At 50.3% G+C, this 23,985-nt stretch overlaps 8 protein-coding genes across 8 annotated transcripts; 5 read left to right on the top strand and 3 right to left on the bottom strand.

Moving 5' to 3' along the window:
* Positions 1-76: 76 nt before the first annotated feature.
* On the top strand, positions 77-4,331 carry PPTG_18592 (hypothetical protein; the record flags this gene model as incomplete). The annotated part of the gene is made up of 15 exons (XM_008916622.1): positions 77-220; positions 299-639; positions 703-808; positions 888-1,037; positions 1,107-1,247; positions 1,308-1,394; positions 1,466-1,660; positions 1,730-1,773; positions 1,837-1,977; positions 2,050-2,509; positions 2,575-2,715; positions 2,783-2,972; positions 3,036-3,314; positions 3,391-4,142; positions 4,218-4,331. The coding sequence occupies 15 exons, from the start codon at positions 77-79 to the stop codon at positions 4,329-4,331; spliced, it is 3,285 nt and encodes a 1,094-aa protein (XP_008914870.1).
* Positions 4,332-5,057: 726 nt separating this feature from the next.
* Positions 5,058-6,143, top strand: PPTG_18591 (hypothetical protein; the record flags this gene model as incomplete). The annotated part of the gene is made up of 1 exon (XM_008916621.1): positions 5,058-6,143. One exon carries the CDS (start codon positions 5,058-5,060, stop codon positions 6,141-6,143), a length of 1,086 nt encoding a protein of 361 aa, XP_008914869.1.
* Positions 6,144-6,217: 74 nt separating this feature from the next.
* On the bottom strand, positions 6,218-7,022 carry PPTG_18590 (ubiquitin-fold modifier-conjugating enzyme 1). The gene is made up of 2 exons (XM_008916620.1): positions 6,550-7,022; positions 6,218-6,484 (listed from the first exon to the last, which is right to left on the bottom strand). The coding sequence occupies exons 1-2, from the start codon at positions 6,979-6,981 to the stop codon at positions 6,419-6,421; spliced, it is 498 nt and encodes a 165-aa protein (XP_008914868.1). The 5' UTR covers positions 6,982-7,022; the 3' UTR covers positions 6,218-6,418.
* A 357-nt stretch (positions 7,023-7,379) lies between these two features.
* PPTG_24368 (hypothetical protein) lies at positions 7,380-7,858 on the top strand (the record flags this gene model as incomplete). The annotated part of the gene is made up of 2 exons (XM_008916681.1): positions 7,380-7,526; positions 7,706-7,858. The coding sequence occupies 2 exons, from the start codon at positions 7,380-7,382 to the stop codon at positions 7,856-7,858; spliced, it is 300 nt and encodes a 99-aa protein (XP_008914929.1).
* A 1,810-nt stretch (positions 7,859-9,668) lies between these two features.
* Positions 9,669-10,433, top strand: PPTG_18589 (hypothetical protein; the record flags this gene model as incomplete). Its single annotated transcript, XM_008916619.1, has 1 exon — positions 9,669-10,433. One exon carries the CDS (start codon positions 9,669-9,671, stop codon positions 10,431-10,433), a length of 765 nt encoding a protein of 254 aa, XP_008914867.1.
* Positions 10,434-10,553: 120 nt separating this feature from the next.
* PPTG_18588 (hypothetical protein) lies at positions 10,554-11,420 on the top strand (the record flags this gene model as incomplete). Its single annotated transcript, XM_008916618.1, has 1 exon — positions 10,554-11,420. One exon carries the CDS (start codon positions 10,554-10,556, stop codon positions 11,418-11,420), a length of 867 nt encoding a protein of 288 aa, XP_008914866.1.
* Positions 11,421-12,697: 1,277 nt separating this feature from the next.
* PPTG_18587 (hypothetical protein) lies at positions 12,698-14,493 on the bottom strand. The gene has a single exon (XM_008916617.1). It carries the CDS (start codon positions 14,370-14,372, stop codon positions 12,807-12,809), a length of 1,566 nt encoding a protein of 521 aa, XP_008914865.1. The 5' UTR covers positions 14,373-14,493; the 3' UTR covers positions 12,698-12,806.
* Positions 14,494-16,702: 2,209 nt separating this feature from the next.
* PPTG_18586 (hypothetical protein) lies at positions 16,703-18,707 on the bottom strand. Its single transcript, XM_008916616.1, has 2 exons — positions 18,420-18,707; positions 16,703-18,356 (listed from the first exon to the last, which is right to left on the bottom strand). The coding sequence occupies exons 1-2, from the start codon at positions 18,546-18,548 to the stop codon at positions 16,932-16,934; spliced, it is 1,554 nt and encodes a 517-aa protein (XP_008914864.1). The 5' UTR covers positions 18,549-18,707; the 3' UTR covers positions 16,703-16,931.
* Positions 18,708-23,985: the final 5,278 nt, after the last annotated feature.

Genomic DNA, 23,985 nt, shown 5'->3' with positions numbered 1-23,985 from the left:
TGATGTGATGCACTTAACTGCAACATTTTGCGCGCGGAATTCGAAGAGTGTTGGATCAACACTGTTGGTTGCCGCCATGGTGAAGCTCGAGATCTGCGGCATTCCCGTGGAGTTCCCGTTCCCACCCTATGACTCGCAGCTCATCTACATGGAAAAGGTGTTGTTGTCACTCACCTCCAAGCAGAATGCCATCCTCGAGAGTCCGACGGGCACCGGCAAGGTCCACCACCATCATGCTTACCAAAGATTAAGTTATCACCATTAACAATTATTTTCATTGCAATGTCTTACTGCACAGACGCTGTGTCTGTTGTGTGCTACCCTAGCGTGGCGTCGCGAGCTGCAGAAGAAGTTAGGAACAAGCTCACTAGCACCGACAAAGCGTCCGGGCGCATCGCTGGCCTACGAGGGCTACGGCAGCGACGGAGATCGCGACGCACCGCAACTACCGAGGATCATTTACTCGTCCAGAACGCACTCGCAGCTGAAACAGGTGGTGCAGGAGCTCAAGAACACATCATACCGCCCCAACGTTGCGGTTCTCGGCTCTCGAGAGCATCTCTGTGTGAACGAAAAGGTATCCAAGCTCCGAGGAACGAGACAGAATCTCGCGTGTCGATCTACATGCAAAGACAGGAGGTGGGTCGATTACTTGAAGACTTAATTGTACTTTGAAAAGCTAATGTGATGTATCTGTTGCAGGTGCATGTACAAGTTGGGCTTTGATTCGTATGCGAAGCGGTCGAAGAAGCAGGCGCAGCCGATTATGGACATTGAAGAGCTGGTGACGACGATGAAGGAGAAGATGGTGGGTGTTTGTCGTTATTAAGAGTTTGTTGTTTCGTAGTTGACTTGTTTTGCGTGCTGCGAATTCTCTGAGCGTATAGATATGTCCTTTCTTCCTGACTAGGAATATGCTGCCTGAAGCGGAGATTATATTTGTGCCGTACAATTATCTAATCGACCCTTTGGCGCGTCGCTCGATCGGCATTTCTATTGAAAACTCAATCTTAATTTTCGATGAGGCGCACAATGTGGTAGGAATATGGTGACAGGTGTTGTGTTTTGGTATATTTGTGGCTGAGTTGCTGAATGATAATTTGTAGGAATCGATCGCCAGTGAAGCTGCATCGTACGCGCTTTCTTCAAATGACATTTCTGGCTGCATCTCAGAAGTTGACACGTTCATCAGAGGATTGTCGAACAACAGCATACAACTGAACGCGGGAAGTAATTTGACCATGGAGGTACGAAAACTGTGTGAGTAGTTTATCCAGCATAACGTGGCTAACATTGTGCTTCCCTAGTCCACCCAAACACTGCGAGCACTGTTCATGGAAATCGACAAAGGACTTAACAGCTTTCCGCTGTCGGCGAATGGAGGGTTGACAAAGGTAAGTAGGGCGCGAAATCGATGTGTCCTGGTATCCGGATTTGCTCACGGTTTGTTATGTTACCTTGTTAGCCTGGGCAGTACATTTTTGAGTTCTTCGAGCAATTCAACGTGAACTTCGAGACGTGCCCGCTCGTTCTCAACATGATTGAAGAAATTATTGAAGTGGCACACGGTGGAGACGATTCGCAGCGAGCTGCATCAAAGCTCGATACAATACTTTCGTTCTTGGGCACCATCTTTCGGAGTAAAGAGCAGCACCTACAGGTAATTTCCCCTGCTTGTATTTCACCTCAAAACGTACTTTTGCGGTTTATAACTCTTGTATTGCTATAGGCAGCTAAAAATTATAGAGTTCACATTCAAGAAATTCGAGAAAGGTATGTCGCGAAAGTTGTTGTGAAGTAGAATGACTCGCCCGCTAACCACGAATGTTTGTGTAGGCCTTCAAATGCTGGACGCCTGTTCAACTCAGGACGAAAAAATAAGACCACTACCCGCGTGTTTAACTACTGGTGCTTCCACCCTGGGGTAGCTTTTCGTGAAATTTGCACTAACAATGTCCACAACGTCATCTTGACCAGGTTAGTATTGCAATTATGGCCAAGTTTTTACTTGACGATGGCACTGACAGAGTGATGTGTATTCTGCTACAGTGGAACACTTTCGCCGCTTGATACGACTGTCAAAGAACTTGGTATTGACTTTCCGGTGCGGTTAGAGAACAACCACGTAGTCGATGCCGACCAAGTCTGGGTCGGTGTGGTGGGCACAGGTGTCACCGGGAAGAAACTCAATTCGAGCTACAACTTCCGGTCCACCGAAACGTACCTGCTGGAGCTGGGCAACACGATCGTGAACTTCACTCGCCTCGTCCCGCACGGCCTGCTGGTCTTTTTTCCTTCTTACTCCATTTTGGAGGAGAGTGTCAACAAGTGGCAACGGCCTGCAGCGGGCGAGTCGGCTTTATCCATTTGGGACCGTATTGCCCAGCAGAAGCAAACGTTTGTGGAGCCCCGAGGGCGAGCGGATTTTAAGGCGGTGGTTGACGAATATCACCAAGCTATCGCAGACAATCCCAAGGGTGCTGTATTTTTTGCAGTGTGTCGTGGAAAGGTACCAATGCCAAATGAAGCGGGAATTCTGATCTTTTGATCTAACAACTCTTGTGGCGAGCCTAGGTGAGCGAAGGTATCGACTTTTCAAATGATAAAGGTCGTGCGGTGGTTATCACGGGTTTGCCTTTTCCTCCGACGAAAGACCCGAAGATTATTCTGAAAAAGAGCATTTTGGACGAAGCCGTAGTGCCTCCGGGTGAACTGGTAAGATAACATGAGGTTGGAGGATTTGCTGCTATCATAATACTCCTGCCACTGACTTTTTCATCAGAAACTGACAGGAAACGCGTGGTACATCCAACAAGCGTCGCGAGCAGTGAATCAAGCTATTGGTCGTGTCATTCGCCACCGCCATGATTACGGAGCAATCATCTTGCTAGACGAGAGGTTTGCGTTGAAGCAGCAACAGGAGTGCCTGTCAAAGTGGTTGCAACCGTATTGCCACACTTGCCGAGGATATGGTTCGTACCGAACCATTCTCTGACCAGATATCAGAAGCTAACAAAGCGTAAAATGTGTTGTAGGTGAAGCGCACATTGGTTTGACTCGTTTTTTCAAAACCAACAAGACAAGAGCAATACCAGAATCGGCGAAGAAGATTCTGCAGCAACCGAAAACGATTGGTTTATCCAAAAGAGCGATATCAAGAACTTCCAAGGCATCATCTGACAGCGAAAGTGAGCAGATTAGCGAGCAGCCAAGTGCGTCGCAGCTCTCAAGTTCTCAAACAGCGATTGGAGATGGCCAGTCCTATGTAAATCCACAGCTTCTTCGTCATCCGTCTGAACCTTCGGAGGCAACTGGTACCCTATATGCTTTCTTTCTAGCGTGAACGTTGGAAACTGACTGATATAACTGGTGTTTTTTCTTCAAAATCAGAAGCTGAGAAGCGTATTCTGCCAATTCCTACGATTCCAAGGCCAGCTGCGCCTCAAAAACGCTCACTAGGGTCGCTGTTGATGTCCACATCGAAGTCAGCGATGGTAGACATGACTTCATCGATTTCACGCCCGTTTACGGCACCGAAGATGGTGAACGGCGGCGGCTCTGCTGACAGCGCTATTGTTGTTGATGATGACGATGCACGGTCGTGGCAAAGTGCGAAGCAGCAGTTTGCGGCTAAACAGGAGATTGGACACGTTATTTCAAAAGACGATAATGACAAGTTGTCTGCAGTCGAGTTTCCTGTAGTGGCAAGGAAAGTGCTTCAGCCTTCAGACGTGCCGAAATTGTATAGCTTCATTCGACAGCTTCGTGCCGGGGAAGATGTGGAAACAACTCTGAGTGGAATCTGCAATCTGCTGTGTGATCCGGCGTGTAAAGAGCTGCTGGACTTGATGCCGAAAGTGTTGAACGGTGCAATGTGCGATCGGTTTATCGGGGCAGCTCGAGACTACGGGTTGGAAGTGTCGGTAGGTGGTAGACCTCAAGGCTCTTCAGCTCGCGCACGGCGTACAGACATGTCGACATTCTTCGAACGACTTCAGCAAAAGAAGAGAAAGATTCAGCGCGATCACGTTCCAACTGCGGCGGTCGTGAAAGACCCGCAGTGCTTTGTGTGCTACGACATTACACGCAAGGCCTACGCTTCACAGTGCGGTCATATCTGCTGCCATCCATGCTGGAAAAAGGTAAGTGACGATCAATGCGATGGCCCAAGTTCGCATGAGTTGGGAGTGTACTGATTATATTTGTGATTACCATAGATGGAGAAAGATGGATTCACCTCTTGTCCAGTGTGCAAGATCCCAATCAAGCTGGAGCAGCTAAGTTTGATTCGAGCAGCGAAAGATTCGTCAGGACGCCATGGCACGAGTTGACAAGCTATGAAAGGCAATGCATCCAAGTCTCGTCACTCCAGCGTATCTTTTCAGTGTTGAATGGGTGGGCGGTTCAGAATCGTCGATTTGATCTGATCCGTTCGTGGTGGTTTTGGATTCCCCTCTCAGATGATCCATGGGGCCGCTTCAATGCAGCACAAAACCGCTTCGGACGTGCTTGGGCTTATCAGCCCACTCGTTTTCCTGGTTGATGTGCTTTGCATCGAACATGCTGGAATGAAAGCACCCCAGATCCGTTATGCCAAAAATTCCAACGGCTAACGGCCAAAACGTAGCACTCATTGAACGTGGATCGAAACGGACGAATCCGCTGCAAGACAACGGTATTAATAGGTGATCAACGGCAAGCTCGCCAACGACAGCGCTCGAGTCCTAATGGTCAGGAGCTTGTCAGCAACTCCTGGTCTTCTCGGAACAGTCTGATCAATGCTCAACGCTATGGCCAATGGTCGTTTCGGGTCGTTTTACATTTTGCTCGTGTGGTAGCAGCTGCCCTTGACTGGCGGGTGACCGACTGACATTTCTACGTTCCGACCTTGGCCACCCGACGATTGCGGATTCGAGATCACTTCTCGACTTCCCGTCCCTACGGCGAAGCATTTCCCACAGTCACGCCTCGTCAGCTAGCTGTACTCCACCTAAACGTTTGTTGAAGTTGAGTGATCTTATCGACAACCTTCAACACGTAGCTGGCCGATTCCCAAGATGTTCTTCGCAAATGGCTTCGTGGAAACAGACCGACGTGCGTCAACTGCAGGCTCGGAAGAGAACGATATTCTTCGCGAGCTCCTACTCGACGGTGAGTTCGTGTCACCGCGACATCTCCCACCAACACCAGCCAAGATGTACGGGGACAACTTCAGCAATCCCGCTTCAACGCCCGGTCTCTCAAAGCGCAACAGTCCACAAGTCGACGTCTCGTTCCCGCAGATCTGCTTCGACAACTCGCCCCACTTCACACGCTTGCAGCCATTGTCCAGCCGCAGTTGCACCAGCTTCTCGTTGCCAAACCAGTCTCCACTTCAAGCATCCGTTGTCAACTCCATTGTGTCGCCACCGCGTGTATTCGTGCAAGAGTTCGCACGTCTTCCTCAACCATTCTTCCAAGACAACGTGTCGCTGGATATCGACATGCGCAGCAGCAAACCTGAGAAATCCACCGTGTCGTTCCTGACGTCTTGCCTGCCTCCTGCCCCGCTGCCCATGTTGTCAATGCCCCCGCTCAAGAAGAAGAAACTCTCGACCACCACCACATCGTCAAGCAACGACAGGAAACAATTGCGCTGCAAGTACCCAGACTGCCCCAACCTTCGTCGTTCAGCAGGCTTCTGCAATCGCCACAGCGGCAAAGTGTGCAGTATCTCTGGCTGTAACAAGTCTGCTCTTAGTCGGGGAAAATGCCCAGAGCACGGTGGTGGATCACGCTGCAAGAAAGAGGGCTGTTCAAAGTTTGCTCAGACCCGCGGACTGTGCAAGTCACACGGCGGCGGCCGCCAGTGCAACGTCAGTGGATGCACCAAGAACGCGCACCAGAATCGACTGTGTCGTTCACACGGTGGTGGCAAACGGTGTGACTACTTCGGGTGCCCCAAGTGGGCACAGCGGTCAGGATACTGTTGTGCCCACACTAAGATGAGCTCCACTGCCGGTTCAACGCCAAGTAGTGATTCTCTGCGCTCTCACCCCAACATCCCAGCAATAATTACATCGTCCTCTGCGTGTATGCTCCCCGCCCCCGTCCCGTCGCCGACCTTGCTGTCTCCTCACCGCCTCTTCTCGTTGCTGCCGTAAATGTCACTTCACTTACCTGATGATCCTCAGCAAACCCAGAGGCCACTACCAACGCCGAGACAGATAGAGTAGTTATCTAAACAGCGCCGGCTCGTAAAAGTAGCGAGCTTTGCAGCGGGTCGACGGATAGCTGCCGTCCGCGTAAAATGCATTATTTACGTGCCATCGCACGACTACAGCAGCAAACACATCAGAGTAACAAATCCAATGGAAGATGTATAAACTCTACTGCGTCGATCCTTCAACACTTCCTTGTAGCAACTACCTCTCACAGCTTAGACGGGAGTGATGACACCACGCTCGACAAGGTCTGGCACCTCAGCAGCGAGCCACGGAGCCAGCTACAGCGCAGCAATAACAATAACATCAGTATCTTAGCTCAAATATAGGTACCTAATGAACGTACTCCGAGTGCAAGTGCGTGGGCGACGCCGAAGCGCGGCACATTCTTCTGCCACAGCGGCGCGAAGTGGATAGTGAGGCAGATTTTGCCACCTCGGTACATCTTGGAAGTCTTGCTCTCCAGCTCGGGGATGCATAATTCCGGGTTGGCCACCGGGTACGTGGCTGGGATCTCAAATTCGAGGTCGAATTCGTAGCGTAGTCCGTTGTAAAAAGACCAGCATTTGCCTGTCCAGCGTGTTCCAGACTTGTTACTCTCGATGGTGAACCAGTCGTTGTCCGCCTCCTTGTTCATCTTGACGTACTGAATTAGCGCCAGATACTCCTCCTTGAGACGCTTGGTCCAGGACTCGCCATCACGCGGACCGGCACGCGTCGTCAGCAGCGGAATCTTCTGCACCGTGCGCTTGGTGTTCTCATCGATCGGCGCGTCCATTGTCGACTTGGTCAATAGATAGGGAGTATGGGGGCTGTATTTTGACCAATCAGAGTGATAAAATTTAGAAAAGATGAACAACTGTGTACACTGTAGTGCACAAAAACATACCATGTGAACAGTCAAGTTCATTCAACCTGGGCAACCTGGAGCTCACGTCATTCGGTCTCAGGTCTGTAGTGCAAGCTTGTCAATGAGGGTGTCAATTAATTGTCGCGCAGTCGCAGCGCTTGCTATCTTTAAAAATATTGCCATTCTGGTACACGGACTCAGCCGTGCCGTATGCGTTTTGGTTAAACCCTGTGGTAGACTAGCAGGGCTTGTCATGGTGTCATGGTACCAGCTCAACGAAACTGACAAGAAAAAAGAGATTGTCACGCCCAGTTCAGCCGCAGCAGATGACGGCACAGTGGAGCCATGCACCGTGCCACTTCCTTGCAGCGAACAAACTCAATCAGCTTGAGCACAAGCCTCATTTGACGATGTCGATTTGGTTGACGGAAATCTCACGCGAAACGTCAAGTGTCGTCGTAGGCTGCAAGCTGGTACATGTAGATTGACGACCGCCTGCAAGTAACTCAGCGTGTCTCGAGTCTTCGCTGCGATAACTGTAGACTTGAGCAAGATCACTTTACTCAGTATTCGAACCAGATGGTAGTTCCGAAGCTTTTCAACTCCAGTTTTACATGTACGATGCTAAAAGAAAGACAGTCGACAATTACAGTACATGTGCGATCATGGCACACCTGTCCAACTAGCAGCGATCGACAGCGCTCTGTGCCGCCAGCAGGAGAGTGATTTGGGTGACCGCCAGTGCGGGCAACAAACGCAGGCTCGGCATTGCCGGCATGACTCCCGACGCAAGATCAAGCATTAACTACAACTATACTTGAAGTATGACATTCCACGCAAGATCAAATTCTAACGACAACAATATTTGTGATGGTTGCCGATGCGTTACTGTAGTAACTACCGGATTCGAAAGCGCAAAATATGGCGTGCAACATGAGTTCTGTTGAACGCGGCCCCTGAATCAAAATAACTTTGTTGTAGTTATTCAAAAAGCGGAATTCGTTCTGTGTAGAATTCCCCTATATTAATCATCCTTATCCTGGGAGGACAGCTAGAAGATCTGCATGGACAGCCTCACACAAATTAATGTTCCAAAAAAGTTGCCTGTAGCACAAGCAGCTCACACAGCAGAAACACAACCAGCGACACACTACACTTACCCAAACTACGTAGCTTCTCCAAAGTTTTAAAGTCTTACCGCGTTCCTACAAACCGTTTCCCAACAGACATCGCGTGCGTCTAACGAGACACGTAAATCGCGAGTTATGTTAAATTAAATACTCCCAGTTTGGCTCCCAAGGCCAGTTGCAGTACCATTACAGCATGAGCGTCGTGAAATTAGCGCTTACCTTAAACATTCAACTCAACTCAAAAGGAGTTATCAGCCCCAAATGAAAAGAAATATGATCCTATGCTGAGCAGTGGTGAGCATAGGGTCATATTTGTTTTCATCTCACCACCGCAGCGCCACTATCTCAAAATCATGGCTTTTTGTATAAACTAGATATTTCGAAGTATGAGAAATAAAGAATAACGATATTGTTTGATATCAGTAGCGGTTTGAGGTTGTATTTCTGCTACTCCTTCGTTGGACAAGCTCGCCGAAGAAGTAGATCCCACGCTTTCACTTTACCACGACAAGATAGCTATCTCAACCTTCATGGGCTCTAGGTGACCGCTCAAGAATTTTGTTAGTTTGAGCTTCCACCGTTGTTCGCCTACAACAAAAAAGTTAGTGTTGGTATAGCATGACTCGCCTCGTTGAGAACAGAACAATGTCCATTTGCACACACTCAGCTAGTTAAATGAAATACTTATACACCACGTCCACAGGCCTCCCAGCCAAAAGCGAAGCAACCTAGTTTCGGAAAATCAAATGAATATACCATTATCTACAATCTTAAAATTTCCGCTCCAGTTTGGCGATTCTGTAGGGTTTTCATCACCGATGCTAGCAAAAAAATTGTCATACAAGGACTTCTTAGCAAGTAAGACAGCCATATAATCGCAATTGCTTTCGTGCCGATAACCCTTAGTGAGCACAGGTGCGATTGAGATAGTAGTTGGCATGATCAGCAAACGTGCGATTGAGATAGTTGGCACGATCTTTCGTCGCCACCAGATGTGTTGGTCTGGCCAGTCGAACCTGAAGTTGAAGTTGACTGTGATCCGGCTCAGCTTACACAGCATTTCATTCTACTAATATGTAGCGAACACGAGAAGTTATGAACATGTAGGCAGCCTATTTGACTGTCATAGTTGCTAGGAAAGGCTCCGACAGTATGTAATATATCTAGACATGTAGCAGCAGGTAGCATATCCACAAGGATGAACTTCCTCGTGGAAGATATGGTTCGCACGACGCTCGATATCTCTCAAACCAGCTGGGAGTTGGTTTGCACGATACATCTAGTATCCTAAAAGGATAAGACAGATACTATTTGCCAGATACTTGTTGATGTGGTCTTGCTCGTGGTCATCCTTTACTCTTCGTGAGACCAGTCCTTCGCGAGGACTCCTCCAAAAGCTTGAGCATCCCAAACTCGACAAGAGTCACCGTTCATAATTCATTTTGCCTTCACCCAAGCGCATTGACCACTTCTCCGGTTTCAAGAATGCAGAGTCCAAGTGTCCTTCGCTTGTTGACGATCTCAGCGACTGCTTCGCTAGCTGCTACGATCACACTCGCGCAGCAGGCTGGCTCCAACACGGCCGAGACGCACCCGTCGCTGACGACCCAGAGCTGTACAAGCAATGGATGCACCGACGAAGATACATCCATCGTGTTGGACGCCAATTGGCGCTGGTTGTACAAGGAGGGCACGTCCACCAACTGCTACTCAGGCAACGAATGGGACACGGACATTTGCTCCGACCCAGAGACCTGCGCACCAAGCTGCGCACTCGACGGTGCCGACTACACGGGAACGTACGGGATCACTGCCGACACGGACAGTTTGACACTCAAGCTCGTCACGAAAGGTTCTTACAGTACTAACATCGGTTCTCGTGTCTACGTCATGGAATCCGACGACACATACAAGGCATACAAACTGTTGAACCAGGAATTCACCTTCGACGTGGACGTCTCAAACCTCGACTGCGGCTTAAACGGAGCTCTCTACTTCGTCGACATGGACACTGACGGCGGCATGAGTCGATTTTCCGGTAACGCCGCTGGAGCAAAGTACGGCACAGGCTACTGCGACGCTCAGTGTCCCCAGGACCTGAAATTTATCAGTGGTGAGGCTAACATCCTCAACTGGACGGCTAGCGCTACTGACAGCAACTCGGGAACTGGTAAGTACGGCTCCTGTTGTGCTGAGATGGATATCTGGGAGTCCAACAGCATCAGTAACGCGTACACCTCCCACCCGTGATCCGTGACTTCGAGCGCCGGTGGCTCGTATCGCTGCGAGAGCGCGACTGAATGTGGCTCCGGTGATTACCGCTATGACGGTGTGTGTGATAAGGATGGCTGTGACTTCAACCCTTTCAGAATGGGTAACCAGACTTTCTTCGGTCCCGGTTCAGACTTCACGATCGATACGACCAAATCGTTCACGGTAGTGACTCGTTTCATCACGGACGATGGCACCGAAACGGGAGCTTTGAGCGAGATCACTCGGTTCTACGTGCAAGATGGTGTCAGCTACGAAATGCCGTACGCAACGTGGTCGGGCATCGAGGACATGAATTCATTGACGGAGTCGCAGTGTTCTGCTGCCAAGACGGAGTTTGGTGATGAAGATGATCACAAGGCTAAGGGAGGACTCGAGCAACTTAGTCTTGCCATGAAGCGTGGCATGGTTCTGACGATGAGTCTGTGGACGGATAGCGCTGCTTATTGTTTGTGGCTGGACTCGGACTACCCCGTGACCGCCGATGTGTCGGACCCCGGTGTTGCTCGTGGAACGTGTGCTACGACCACGGGTGTTCCCGACGATGTGATCTCGGAGCAACCGGATGCCACGGTTGTCTTCAGCAACATCCGCTTCGGTGACATTGGCACGACCGTCGACGGTATCAGCACCAGTTCAAGCAGCACCACGTCGGCGACTGCCACGTCTTCGTCGGTAACTAGTACGTCCACAACGACGACTTCCCCGTCGACCGCGACCACCTCGTCGGATGCTTCAACGACTACCAGTGCCTCGACCACGAGCACCATTACTTCTCCGTCGACTTCAACGTCTTCCGAAGCCAACGAAGCTGATGATGAAACTACATCTGCATCAGAGGTCGATGCTGAGGCCGATTCTGCCGCTGAAGACGATACCGATTCTACGACGTCCACTACCACAGCTCCGGCCACGACGACATCGACTCCCAGCACCTCCACCAGCTCGTGCAATCGCCGCCACTAGATGTGTATTTTGACCTGAGTGAAATGTTACATGTTGTGCTGCATCCAAAGCCTGTTGACAGGGTTAAGCCTGACTCCTTAATGGAAAGTAGTAGCTTCAAATTTCTTAACTGATACTCAAGCTCCAGAGAAATTACTTGTGAAAAGTCGTGAATGTGCAAACTTATACTCCTCGCTCGCAGTCGTCGCGTAGTGGAGGCAGGTCTCGAATTAAGGCGTCGATCATTCGTTTGCGTGAAATAAGCCGTGCATGTGATCGTCCAAGAGCCGACCAAAGGCATCATAGTGCTCTCGGAGTTTGCGGTGGTCTTCCAACGACGAGTTCACGCAATCCAACGCCAAGTGCGCTGAGCGTGAAAGCTTCGACGTAGGTGACGCTGGTGCTCGCAGCAAACGTGTGATATGACCGGGAGGAGGATCCGAAATGGCTTGATCCACTGTAGATCGGTCATGGCTTCGCAGTATATGGTAGCCCATATACGCCACACTACACCATCAGCTTTGAAGCTTGAATCCCATTGCTTTTGCAGTTTAGCAACCACCTCAAAAAGAGAATCCTCGGCTATTGCATCAGCTCCGTCCGTCAGACGAAGTACATACGTCTCCCTGAACGAGTTAAGATCTTGAGCTCTGATGATTGACACACCATACTCATAAATGAGAAGCGTGATCGGCTCGCCGTGTACTGACGCGAGCCATGAAGCCCAGATGTTTTCTGGCTGGTGCGTGTTGTCAATAACGTGGCGATTTCTTTTGAACTTTGTGGCCTTCCTCCATCCTGCTATAGAAGGAGTTACGACGGTCCACTCGTCGTCCCTCTTCACGGCTTGCGCTTTGATTCAACCATTGAATTTCTCCCAAAGTTTGGTGATGATGTGAAAGGTGTTTCCGTTGGCAACAAACTCGTCGAGTTTCTCACCAGAATTATCCCTCTGCGGGACTGTAGATTTTACGATTGGCTGGACGGTCAACTGGAATACTTGCGAAGGTTGTTGTGAAGATTCTGCAGTCGAAGGTGGCGGAGGAGGCACTTGATGCGGAATAGCTGGAGATGGCGTTACGCTCAACGGAGCAGCTCGCGACCTAACGCTAAGCGTAGAGTTCTGTTCTGCAGGCGATCTTTGGCGCTGCTGGTAAGGCAACGCGTCTTGCTCTTGATTGGGACTGGGATTTGCGCGACCGAGCACTCGCACGTAGCTTCTACGTGCTCTTTGGCAATGTTAGCCATTCAGAAGATGCGGAGTGTAATGTATTGTTAATTTTCTTGATGATATATAGGTCGAGAGGGTTAAACATTTACAAACAACATTTCCATTGAGGACTTTATGGCAACCTTGGTTTGCTACGTGAAAAAGGCTGCTTTAGCTCTTACGCATAAAACTGACATCTAGTGACGGCGCTTGCACGAGCTAGTTGACGTGCTAGGAGCAGCCTCAGTGTCGGCGTCAGCGCCAACTTCCTCCGTGTCTGCGTCGGCACCAACCTCAGCCTCGTTGGCCGTCTCCGTAGCCGGGGTGGTGGCAGCCTTCTTGGTAGTCGTCTTTTTTGAGACGCCCACACCCTTCACCGTCGTGCCGATGTCACCAACACGGATGTTGCTGAAGGCAACGGTAGCCTCGGCCTGCTCGGCAATGACCTCCTTGGGGACACCAGACGTCTTGGCACAAGTACCACGCGAGACACCGGGCTTCTTAGGATCAGCAGTCACGGGGTAGTCCGAGTCAAGCCACAGGACATTAGCAGCGTGGTCCGTCCACAGACTCATGGTCAGCACCATACCGCTCTTCATGGCCTCACCCATCTGAGCAAGGCCACCCTTAGCCTTGTGGTCGTCCTTGTCACCGAAGAGCTTCTTGGCAGCAGAGCACTGAGTGTCCGTCAGAGACTTCATGGTCTTGACGGACGAGAAGGTCGAGTGGGGCATCTCGTGGGTCACACCGTCCTGGACGTAAAAACGCTGGACATCAACCAAAGTGCCCGTCGCCGTGTTATCGTCCGTGATGAAACGGGTCACCACTGTCATCTTCTTGGTCGTGTCAATAGTGAAGTCCGAACCAGGACCGAAGAACGTCTTGTTGCCCATACGGAACGGGTTGAAGTCGCAACCATCCTTGTCACACACACCGTTGTAGCGGTTCTTAGCAACACCGCACTCCTTGGCGGTGGAGCAGCGGTGAGAGCCACCGATCTTCGTCGTGCACGGGTGCGTAGTGTACGCGTTACTGATACTGTTGGACTCCCAGATGTCCATCTCAGCACAGCACGAGCCGTACTTGCCCGTACCGGCGTTGGGGTCAGTCTTGCTCGGGGTCCAGTTAAGGATGTTGGCCTCACCGCTGATAAACTTGAGGTCCTGAGGGCACTGGGCATCACAGTAGCCCGTGCCATACTTGGCACCAGCCTTGTTGCTAGGGAAACGCTTCATGCCACCGTCAGCCTCCATGTCCACGAAGTACAGAGCGCTGTTCAGACCGCAATCGACATTCGATATGTCCACGTCGAACGTGAACTCCTGGTTCAGCAGCTTGTAGACCTTGTACTTTTCGTCAGATTCCATCATATAGATACGCGAGCCCACATTGGTGCTGTACGGACCCTTGGTGACCAGCTTGAGGCTCACGCTGTCGCCCTCGGCGTTAATGCCGTACGTGCCGGTGTAGTCGGCACCGTCAAGGGCGCAACTGGACGTGCACGTCTTGGGGTCCGAGCAGATGCTAGTGTCCCACTTGTTTCCGGTGTAGCAGTTCGTCGACGTGCCTTCCTTGTACAGCCAGCGCCAGTTGGCGTCCAGCACAATGGACGTGTCCTCATCAGTGCAACCACTCTTGGTACAGGTCTGCGACGTGAGCGGAGGGTGGGTCTCAGCCTTGTTGGAGCCGGCCTGCTGAGCGTGGGCGGTCATGGCAGCCATAGCGGCGAGGACCACAAGACGAAGAGCACTAGGAGTCTGCATCTTGATCGAAGAAGCGGGTGGTGATCGACGAGCTTCGGCGAAGGCAAATTAAATTGTGAGCGATCTCCCTGCAAGGCGCGTGGCTTCACGTTTTGGGACAACCGCAGCGATCAGAGAGCGCCCAACGCAGCGTTGGTGGCACAGACTGCACGGACCAGCGGGTGTAAAGGATGAGCACGGCGGTTTAATCTGCTTTTGCTGTTTGTGTAGCATGCTTCCAGCTGGATTACGAGAGTCCATAGAGATCCCTATTGTTGAGACCGGACCAGGTCTGCCTCGGATCCAGCTGGACGATTGGTGCGTACAAGATATGCTAACAGCAAAATGCACGCTCCTCTACCAAACAGAAGCCCATTTGCAGCGAAATTTGTTGTTTTTGTTGAGCTTCGGCAATCACAGGATGCGGCCCTCAAGGAAGGCATTTGAAAGTGTTGTCATGCTGGATAACACTTGTTGGGGGAATTGTGCTGCTTCATCTGTTGGCTTTGGCTGAGGTGCACAGTCTCAGCAAGGTCAATGCTGTATTGCTGCAGCTGGTCAAGCAGCAAACGATGCAATGCACAGACGTTATGGCAACCATTTCCTAAGCACCACGTTGGTGCCACCAACGTGTAGCTTGCCGCGAAAGAGCCTATACGGTCATTTGCTTCGAAGTAGGCTATTATTTCAAATACAATGTATTGTACATGTTGGATTGTTGTTGTTACTGTATAGACCCTCTACGGTCAGAAGGAGCGAGCGGGAACCTCAAACACTCTGCCGCAGAGTCTGCGGGGGTACACATATCCTGCGATGGGGCCGACGAATGACATAGTGTTGCAATGTGCCGACATTGTATGGAATAAAGTGACTGTGCTGTAGCTCCATCTCGTGGAGCAATTTCAGTCTCCCGGGCATGCCCGTAAAATTAACCCCGAACAGACCCACAAACCCTCATGGGAAGTATCCCCCGTGAAGCCCAATGTATCGATCCAGCAGAGCGAGGAGATCAAGGAACGAGTCACGGTAGAAGGAGAATCATCAGAGATCGTCGTATAAGAGTCCAAAACGTAGAAGCGACAGAAACCTTTCATACAATATGCGTAAAAGAAATAGTATATTGCAATGTTATGCTATATGCAACGTCATGTAACTGCTTTCATGAAAGAAAAGAACTAATCATTTACAAACGGCTACAGTCATATTGTTTCAGAAAGGTTCGGGTAAACTGTTTGAGTGTTTTTGATAAACTCGGTCGACGGATCGCTCCATCATCATCATCGCTGATCATTCCAAGATTTCTGAAAAGGATTCTTTGTCAAACTCCAACTGTGGTACGGTAACGCATTGACCACTGAATCGGAAAAGTTTGCCAAGAAGTTGCTGGATGCTGCGGTCAAGACGTCGACCGTCAACGTTTTCGTGACATATTTAGCTTTCACTGGAAAGAAGAAAAAAAGTTTGTTGCTCAGATTTACATTTTTATACGTGTACCTCAGCATACTTGGATGCAAATTATCCGGAAAAACCTTGCACAATTTGGATACAACCGCTCAATTAAGGAATTACTAAGTATTACATGTTAGTAGAGATAGTTGGATAAGACTTGAAGCCCGAAAAAACAGGTGGAAATGCTGAAGTGGACTGCCGTGGATTACGCTACATGGTACAGAAAACATGTGTACGTGCATGTAGTCATGCCATGTACATGTAGTACATTGTACACACCATGTACTATTCTCTCATATAACCTGAAGTTTTGCATAGTCCAACTGACACTGTGCATTTCGAGATGAATGCTCGAGTATTCCGAGATAAACGCTCGAGTGTGCCATTGAACCTGTGCAGCGAGGTATTGCATGAAGCAGTCGCAAGAGTTGTGGCCTACTACTACGAGTGCAGTAGATGGACTGATGAAGTAGGTTGGGACTTGGAAACAGAGAATGGGGGCGCGGTGGGTGGTTCGCGAATTCATTTTGCAGTAAGGTACATTGAAGCCATTTCAGGCTAGCCTTTGGATATTTCGAGCTCGGTTCCAATTGCAAACCCATGCGATACGTTGCCCGTAATGATCGCGCTATTATAGTATACTTATGTAATACATGTTGCCACGTCCAGGTTTCAGCTTGTAGTAGTGGAGTTGTGTTTGGAAGTTGCCCCCCGACATCTGTCCTGTAGCAGCCAAACCCAGCGGCCCTGAGATACCGATAGTCCGAAGATATTAACAGTGCTAATCCGGCCTGGTTTAGGTGAACCTTCACCGTTCCACGATCCCTAGGAGCACTGCCCCGCGATGCCACGGTGCCTCAAGCGAGCACACCGAAAGCAAGTTGATTTACTCCGGATTTTATGGTTCAGAAGCACTCAAGGATCTATTAGATGGACATTTTTACTTCTACTTAGATTGAGACCACGGATTCTCTCGCATGAAATTTCGTTTTTGAGTTCTAAGCTCACAACAGTGAGTCAGCATCCTCGGAGTGTAAGCGACGGTCTGATATACCCGGAGCTCTTAATCATGTTCCAGTCACACAGTAAGCTAAACAAATTTCATTGGGACCTTAGAATGCTGAACTACGCTTACTTGGGGCAACCGGCACCCGGTGTCCGTGTCTGAATATCCTGCACCAACGCGTCCGACAACTTCTGTCCATCCATCAACGACTTCATGTGCAGAATGGGTTTCACACCGACGTCTGTAACAGTCTTGCCCTGAATGAGTTCACTATACTTTTGCGGGTAGAAATTCGCCAGCGGATCAGAGCCATTAGCGCTAGCAGACACACCTTCCACCACACGGAACAGAGCGTCAATGTCGTTCATCTTCATGAACGGGCACGTAGCACAGCCGCCAGCAGTCGAGCATCCCTCACCACCTGCGACGCCAGGCACCAATTCCTCGCCTTCCGTTGCAACAGCATCCGCCGACACAGGGAAGATAATTTCCACCTCTGGCTTTACACCTCCCTCCTGAGCGTTCAGCGTCTCCTGCACGCCACGCACGATGGCCGTGATCATGCCGGCCTCCGTGCCCAGCACGAAGCTCAACTTCTCTCCCGTCTGGTTCTTAACAGCCTCAGCCGTCTTCGCCTTGATGAAGTTCAGGATGTTGGACGTCGAGCCAACAACACCGCGGCCCTTGTTCTGCGCCTCCATCGCGAGTGTGAACATCTCTCCGGGCACTTCAAAGTGTGCCGTGTGGTAGGCGTGGCTGTACTCGTCGCGCACGCGCCGAGTCACTTTGTCACCGAACATGTGGTGCACGACGCAGTTACCCTCCTTGAAGTAATCGAAGCGCGTGAGCAGCTCCGCGATGGTCTTGCGGTTGTGCTGTGGGTGGATCTGACGAATCTTCTCGTCCGGAAGCTGCGCAATATGCTCAAACATCTGCTGCAGGTTCTCGCCCATGTACGTGTCAGGTCCGTACCAGACATTAATGTCCGGCACCTGAGCGAACGACTGCAGCACAGTCTGCACTACATTCGAGGACGTACAGGTGATCGTAGGCACCAGATCGTGAGCAAATGCCTTGCTACGCAACGACGTGTTGATGTACACAATGTGCAGACTGTTGGGCGTCTTGGCGGCCTTCTGCAGGTATGCGAGGTAAGCCTGCTTCTCGGCCGACTCGGCTAGACTGCATCCAATCTTCTTTTCGGCCAAGCGGTACACTGGGATGTGCTCGAAGCCGTTCGAGTCCAAATTGGCGCGCACACTCTCGGACATGAAGTCAACGCCCAGCACAGCCACCGACTGGATTCCCTTCTTGGCCATCTTAGCTGCTGCCTCGCCCATAGCCAGAGAGTCGGCGATGAACGTGTGAGGCCACGAGAGCGACGATAGGATGCCCTGTAGCTCTGGGTCCATGTAGAAGTGCGCAACGATACCCATCTTCTTCTCATGTAGCAACGCGTCTAGTTCCTTCACCACCTGCATGTCAGGCTGAAGGTAGTTGGCCTGAGCCTCCGCGAACGAGCCTTGGGCCGAGACGCCATCGGCAGACACCTACAAGGACCATCACTCTGGTTAGTAAGTGGCTTGTGTAAGTAGAGAAGTGGGGAAACGCACCAAGATGGAGGGGAACGGACGGTCCCAGGAAGCGGCGAGTGATGCCGGAGCAGCGGCTGTGGAGTGTGAGCGTACGACGCGAGCGGCGGGCGAACGTAGACGGCGGGAAAGCTGCAGGGCGGCGCGCATGTTACGAGGCGTGAGAAGAAAACAGAGTGATGATCTGTGGGCGCACGAGGAAATGCGGAAGTGAGGTTGTGCCCAACACTGGCGCACGCAGAGGGGAGAGAGCTGCTGACGTTTTTGACGACGAGCCAACCACAGTCCTTGACAATTCACGGTTGGAACGCACCACCAAAATGGATACACCATACAAACACGAAATGTAAGCACTTGATCGCGTTACCCGACGAATTCAATTGCTCACCCACTTTTGAGAAACAGATGGTGGCTACCCATCCCACCCGCCACGTGGGCGACGTCGCCTGCTGGCAATCCAGGCGACAACAGGTTGAAGCAAACCACAAAGAAATTTGAGCACCACCGCAAGAACTCAAAAATCACGTACATGTATTGCATTGCAGCCATTGCCTGAATAACGTCACAATGGATTTTAGGTCAGCACAAACCCAGCAACTCAATGGCCAGATTTTTGGAAATTCAACCCAAATCAAAGATTGGCTGCCAGACTAAAATGCAACCAATCAGAACGAACCAAATTTCCGGAAAGGCACTCGTTTATGTAGGATAAGCAATTATTTTCCCAATTTTTGTTTTCAATCTCCTAAACCTATGTTACTGAGAGCCTTAGTCAGCCAATGAATTTGGAGTACACCATATTTCAGCCAATCATATTGTTTTTTGATTATCCCCCAACATTTTCCCAATTATTTTGGGAGTATTCTCAAATTATTCAGTAAGTCTCTTTACAATTATCAAGTGATTCTCCAAATTATCCAATAAAACCGAGATATTCCTGATAAGAACTGGAGTCAGTTTGCCAAGTTATCTGCCATTTGAAAAGATGCAACGTGCAGCACGAGGGCTTGACATCCCGCAAGGTACGGCAGGACAGGAGCAAGCTGCTCTTAAATGCTTTAGTGAGTTTCTATCGCTGGGTAACATGACCGAGGAGTATCTAAGTTCAATCGCTATATCACTTGTGGCTCCTGGCGCTCTGCCAAGTCAGAATTTTTACTCACTGCTAACCGCTTTCTCAATTTTTCTGCAAACAAAGACTTGCTCTCGAGGATGCCTTCTTGCGAAGGCCACCGCTGTGGGTTATATGTCACAAGTGGTAAATTTGCTACGAGAGCGGTATCCTACGCATTTGTCTGATAACAAGAGAATTGCAAAAAATCGAGAAAAAATGGCTGCAGCCATTGACGAGCGGAACCTGTTTGCAGGGGTGCAAACCGGGGAGGCTCCCGACTGCACGCTCGACGATCTATGCGCGCTTGTGCAAGAGACAGCAATCAAAGGTGTCGGTGGTGGATTCAACAGTTTGCACGACTCCGCGGTTCTGACATTAATGTGTTACACCTTTGGTCGAACAATCGATACATGCTTTGCCCGTAAAAACCAGCTTTCGATCGCGGCATCAGGGGAGCTCTTTTTGCATGTAGCAAGGATTAAAACATTCGTGGTTCAAGGAATATCTATATACAAGTCAGCGAAGAAATGGGAGCAGTGCATGTCCCATGCTTCAGGCATGCTGTTTGTGGGCGCATTTGAGTCATCTAGCTACGTGTTACCGCTAGTTCCCCATGCAACCACCTCAGACTTGCCAGGACAGAAGACGTACACGCAAGAAGAAGCCATACTCTATTGGGAAGACCTTGAAGAGAAAGCAGAAGCGCAGCTGGAGCCACACGTGAAGCGCGTGCGAGGGCGTCCAAGTGTTGCCAAGTATATAAATGACGTCATCGTAGAAGCCACAAAGCGTATCACTGAAAAGGCTGCACCACTGCCGCCGCCCATCACTCCAGGCTTATCAAGTCACGCACTCCGACGAGGTTCCGCAGCGTACGCGAACGCCTCTGCAACTGGCGATCCAATGGATTTCAACGCGAGGTGCGTGGCTGCTGGATTCGCTCACGAAGGCGTTCGCGTATGTTGGTACTACCACTCGCGAAGATCAAAGCGTTGCCAAAGTTTTGGCCGGATACCGAGACCCGCATCTGCCGTGTAGTACCCCAACCATCTCGACCCTGCAGGAAGTTCTACCTGATCTGGAGTATGCCCAACTGCTTGCATTGCGCCGCCAACTCTTAAAAAAAACGTGTGTGTCTTCACGGACGTGTCCCTGAACGTTGACAGCAACGTATTGGATGCAGCACTCGCGTCGCTGTTGATCCACCTTGAAGACGTGGCTGCAGTCATCACGAAGGAGCAGGCAGCGGCGGGTTACAGATCCCACTACTTGTACCACTTGCTGGAAGCACTTGACACTACAAATGCTGCGCTGGGGTGCCGGTTGTCTCCGGAAACGTGTTTTCGATGATGACGCCACCTGTGCACATCGTGGAAACAGAGAACTTCGCTCAGCTCGGTGAACGTAGCGGTGGAGACACGACCGTTCTTGCTGCCGCTGTAACGCAGCTGCTGTCCTCGGTGTCAACATTGCAGCGGATGCTGCAGAAACTCGTCACGATTCAAGAAGCGTCATCGTCGTCTTCTCCAGACAATACCTCGTGTAGCTGCGTGACCGAAAATCCACGCTCTCACCGCACCGCCGACGTTGTTGTTGAGGCACACTCGCTTGCTGGGTGCTGTTACAACTGGTACACGCTTCATCTTTGGAACACAGCAACGCAAAAGAAGTAGCAGTTCGTCCGTGCCGATCTGAAAGCGTGCATCAACATCATGATCATTGTGGCCGGGCGAGACGTGGACGTACCGGCAGCACCTTTAGATCCAGACGGCGTCGCACATCAGCTGTGGAAGTAAGCACTGTGAACGCTCTCCGCGGACTTGGGCACGAAGACAACGCGGTACTAGGCAAGCTGGACGGCAAAGGTCGCTCGAAGGCAGCAGGTTCTCCGAAAGCGTTGGAGAAAGCTGCGTACTGACCACCGAGGCGCTTATGATGTGCTGTGTTCACACGCAAAGCAGGTGGAGGGGCATAGTCGATCGCTGCACGCCAGACAGTCACCAAAGGAAGCAGAAAGCCTTGGAGTCGTAGTATATGTGGGCTTGTATTTTCGCATTAATATATTCCTCCCTACATCATGCATAACGATAACATGTTGCCATTGCCACGTACTCACCACACCAAAAAATCAATAAACACACACACACACATTTGTCAGAACTTGCCCAAAACGAATCCCACGAGATTACACCAACTTTGACCAACTGCAGTAGCGCTGATGTGGAATGGCGAGCTCTCGAACGGCCACCAGAAGCAAAATCTGGCAACATTTCGCCAGCCCTGCCGGGTTTCGAGTCTGTTTTCAGGAAACGGCGGCGGACGCGAGCGCCATGTCGTAGGTGGCTTCTGCCTGGTCCGGGTAGTGTCAGCTGTGCGCTAGGGCGCGTGGGGCGGGCATCGCTGGTGACGGCTAAAAGGGTGAAGTGAGGCGAGTGGCGAGCGGGCGCAAATTCTATAACCTCAAGGTTTTTTTTCCTTCTTTGAAACCGATAATTCAGTACATACTTTGTTCGAGTAGTTTGGAAGCTACCTACTGATTGGCTCTTATTTTTGGGGATGTGCTTGAGAACTCGTTTTTACTGTAGGACAAGCCGGAGGCCCAATCCCTAGAACACAATTTGACCTTGTGTAGCCAATGATTTTGCATGCCAGCCCGTTCCATGACATATTCAATCAACGAGACCTTACAAGGGCTAGGTTTATCACGGTCCAGATTACTTTTGGAATCATCCGGAGGTAGTCGCAATTACTGATAACATCCTTAATGAAACTAAGAGAAACACTCATTTACCGTATAATTGCATTTTTGCCGGAATGGAGTCGTTACAGTATAAGACATAGATAAATGCGCGCTGCGAGTCGCTCTTCTTCAGCGTGAGAGTTGGGAGGCCATGAGAAGAGCATCGAGAGGGCTGGACATCCCAGCAGGCACTACAGGCCAGGATGTGGCAGCGGAGAAGATGTTTGACGAGTTTCTTATATCAATAGGTCTATCTATAGTAGATATAGACGCCATAAACAGAGCACATATTGAAGCATCAAGTCTTCCTACTCAAAATATGTACTCACTTCTAACAGCGTTTCAATTTTTGTGCAGATGAAAAGGAGCAGGAAAGCCAGAGCTGTCGATGGGCTATTAGCAAAGGCAACAGCGCTAGGCTACTTTCACAAGTCGAGAGTATGCTTCGTGAACGCTACACTAATTCGCTCAGCGACTCGAAGAGAATCGGTAAAATACGAGACAAGATGGCCAGCTATAACGACGAGCTCAACTGCGTGCTAATGTGCAAACTAATGACGCTCTCGGTTGTACCGTGGATGATTTGAGCGTGCTTGTGGAATTTTAGTTATGAATGCTGACGTTGCTACGGGCTCAAATCTGTGCATGATGCTGCGTTGATAGCGTTGATGTGGCACACATTTGGAAGAGCAGTCGATACGTGTTTCGCTCGCAAACATCAGCTTTCTATTGCGGCTTCTGGAGAATTATTTCTGCATATTGCTCGCATCAAGAGATCGGTTGTACAAGGTGTGTCTATATACAAGGCCTGTGAAAGATGGCAGCAGTGTATGGTTCACGCTTTTGGTTTGCTTTCCATCTGTTACTATGAGCCATCAGAATATCTTTTCCAATTAGCACCGCGGTTTGCGGAATCTGATCTGCCTGGAAAACCAACCGTATTCACAAGAAGAAGCCGTGCTGAGCTGGGATGAACTGCTAGAGACTGAAGATGGCAGCTGCGAACCGCCACAAAAACGAGAGAGAAAGAGGCCAAACATTGCAGGCTACATTACCGGGGTTATAAGGGATACTGTGAAGGCGATGGCTCCGTCTATCAGTCGGGTTGTGACGCCCAAATGACAAGCCAGTCACTTTGCAGAGGTGCCGCTGTGTATATAAACGCATCTCCAAAGCTTGCGATCCAGTGGATCTCTACGCGCGGGGCATGGCTTCTGGATTCACTCACTAAAGCCGTTGCCTACCTTGGGACCGCAACGAAAGAGGATCAGAGTGTGGCAAAAGGCTTAGCAGGATATCAAGCACCTGACCTACCCGTCACAACATCTACCATCCGCGATCTGCAGCAGCGACTGTCTACGCTGGAATATGGCCAGCTTATCACCCTCCGAGACGAGCTCTTCCGTTTCGTCTTTGGCTTTGAGGATGTTTTCTTCAATGCATCCTTGGCAGTCATCGCCGCCGCGTTTGTTTCTTTGTTGATAAAATTGGCGACCACTCTCAGCATTACCAATAATGGCAGCGAAGCATCGCGGTACATCCACAAAATGGAGGGCGAGATCATAGCCACAAACTTGTGCCCAGCATCATTCATTACTATAAGCACGTGATGTGAACTCATAAGCATCGGTAATCGTCCTCGACGCCGACGGTGCCTTTCCAACAACTGACCTTCGATAGATCTTGCGCAGACCACTTCCAAGTCGAACGAGCTGCAACACACTCGGTCTGAC

The sequence above is a fragment of the Phytophthora parasitica genome, assembly GCF_000247585.1.
Source record: "Phytophthora parasitica INRA-310 unplaced genomic scaffold supercont2.87, whole genome shotgun sequence".
Classification (NCBI taxonomy): domain Eukaryota; phylum Oomycota; class Peronosporomycetes; order Peronosporales; family Peronosporaceae; genus Phytophthora; species Phytophthora nicotianae.
This window is presented reverse-complemented; position numbering and strand designations above follow the sequence as displayed.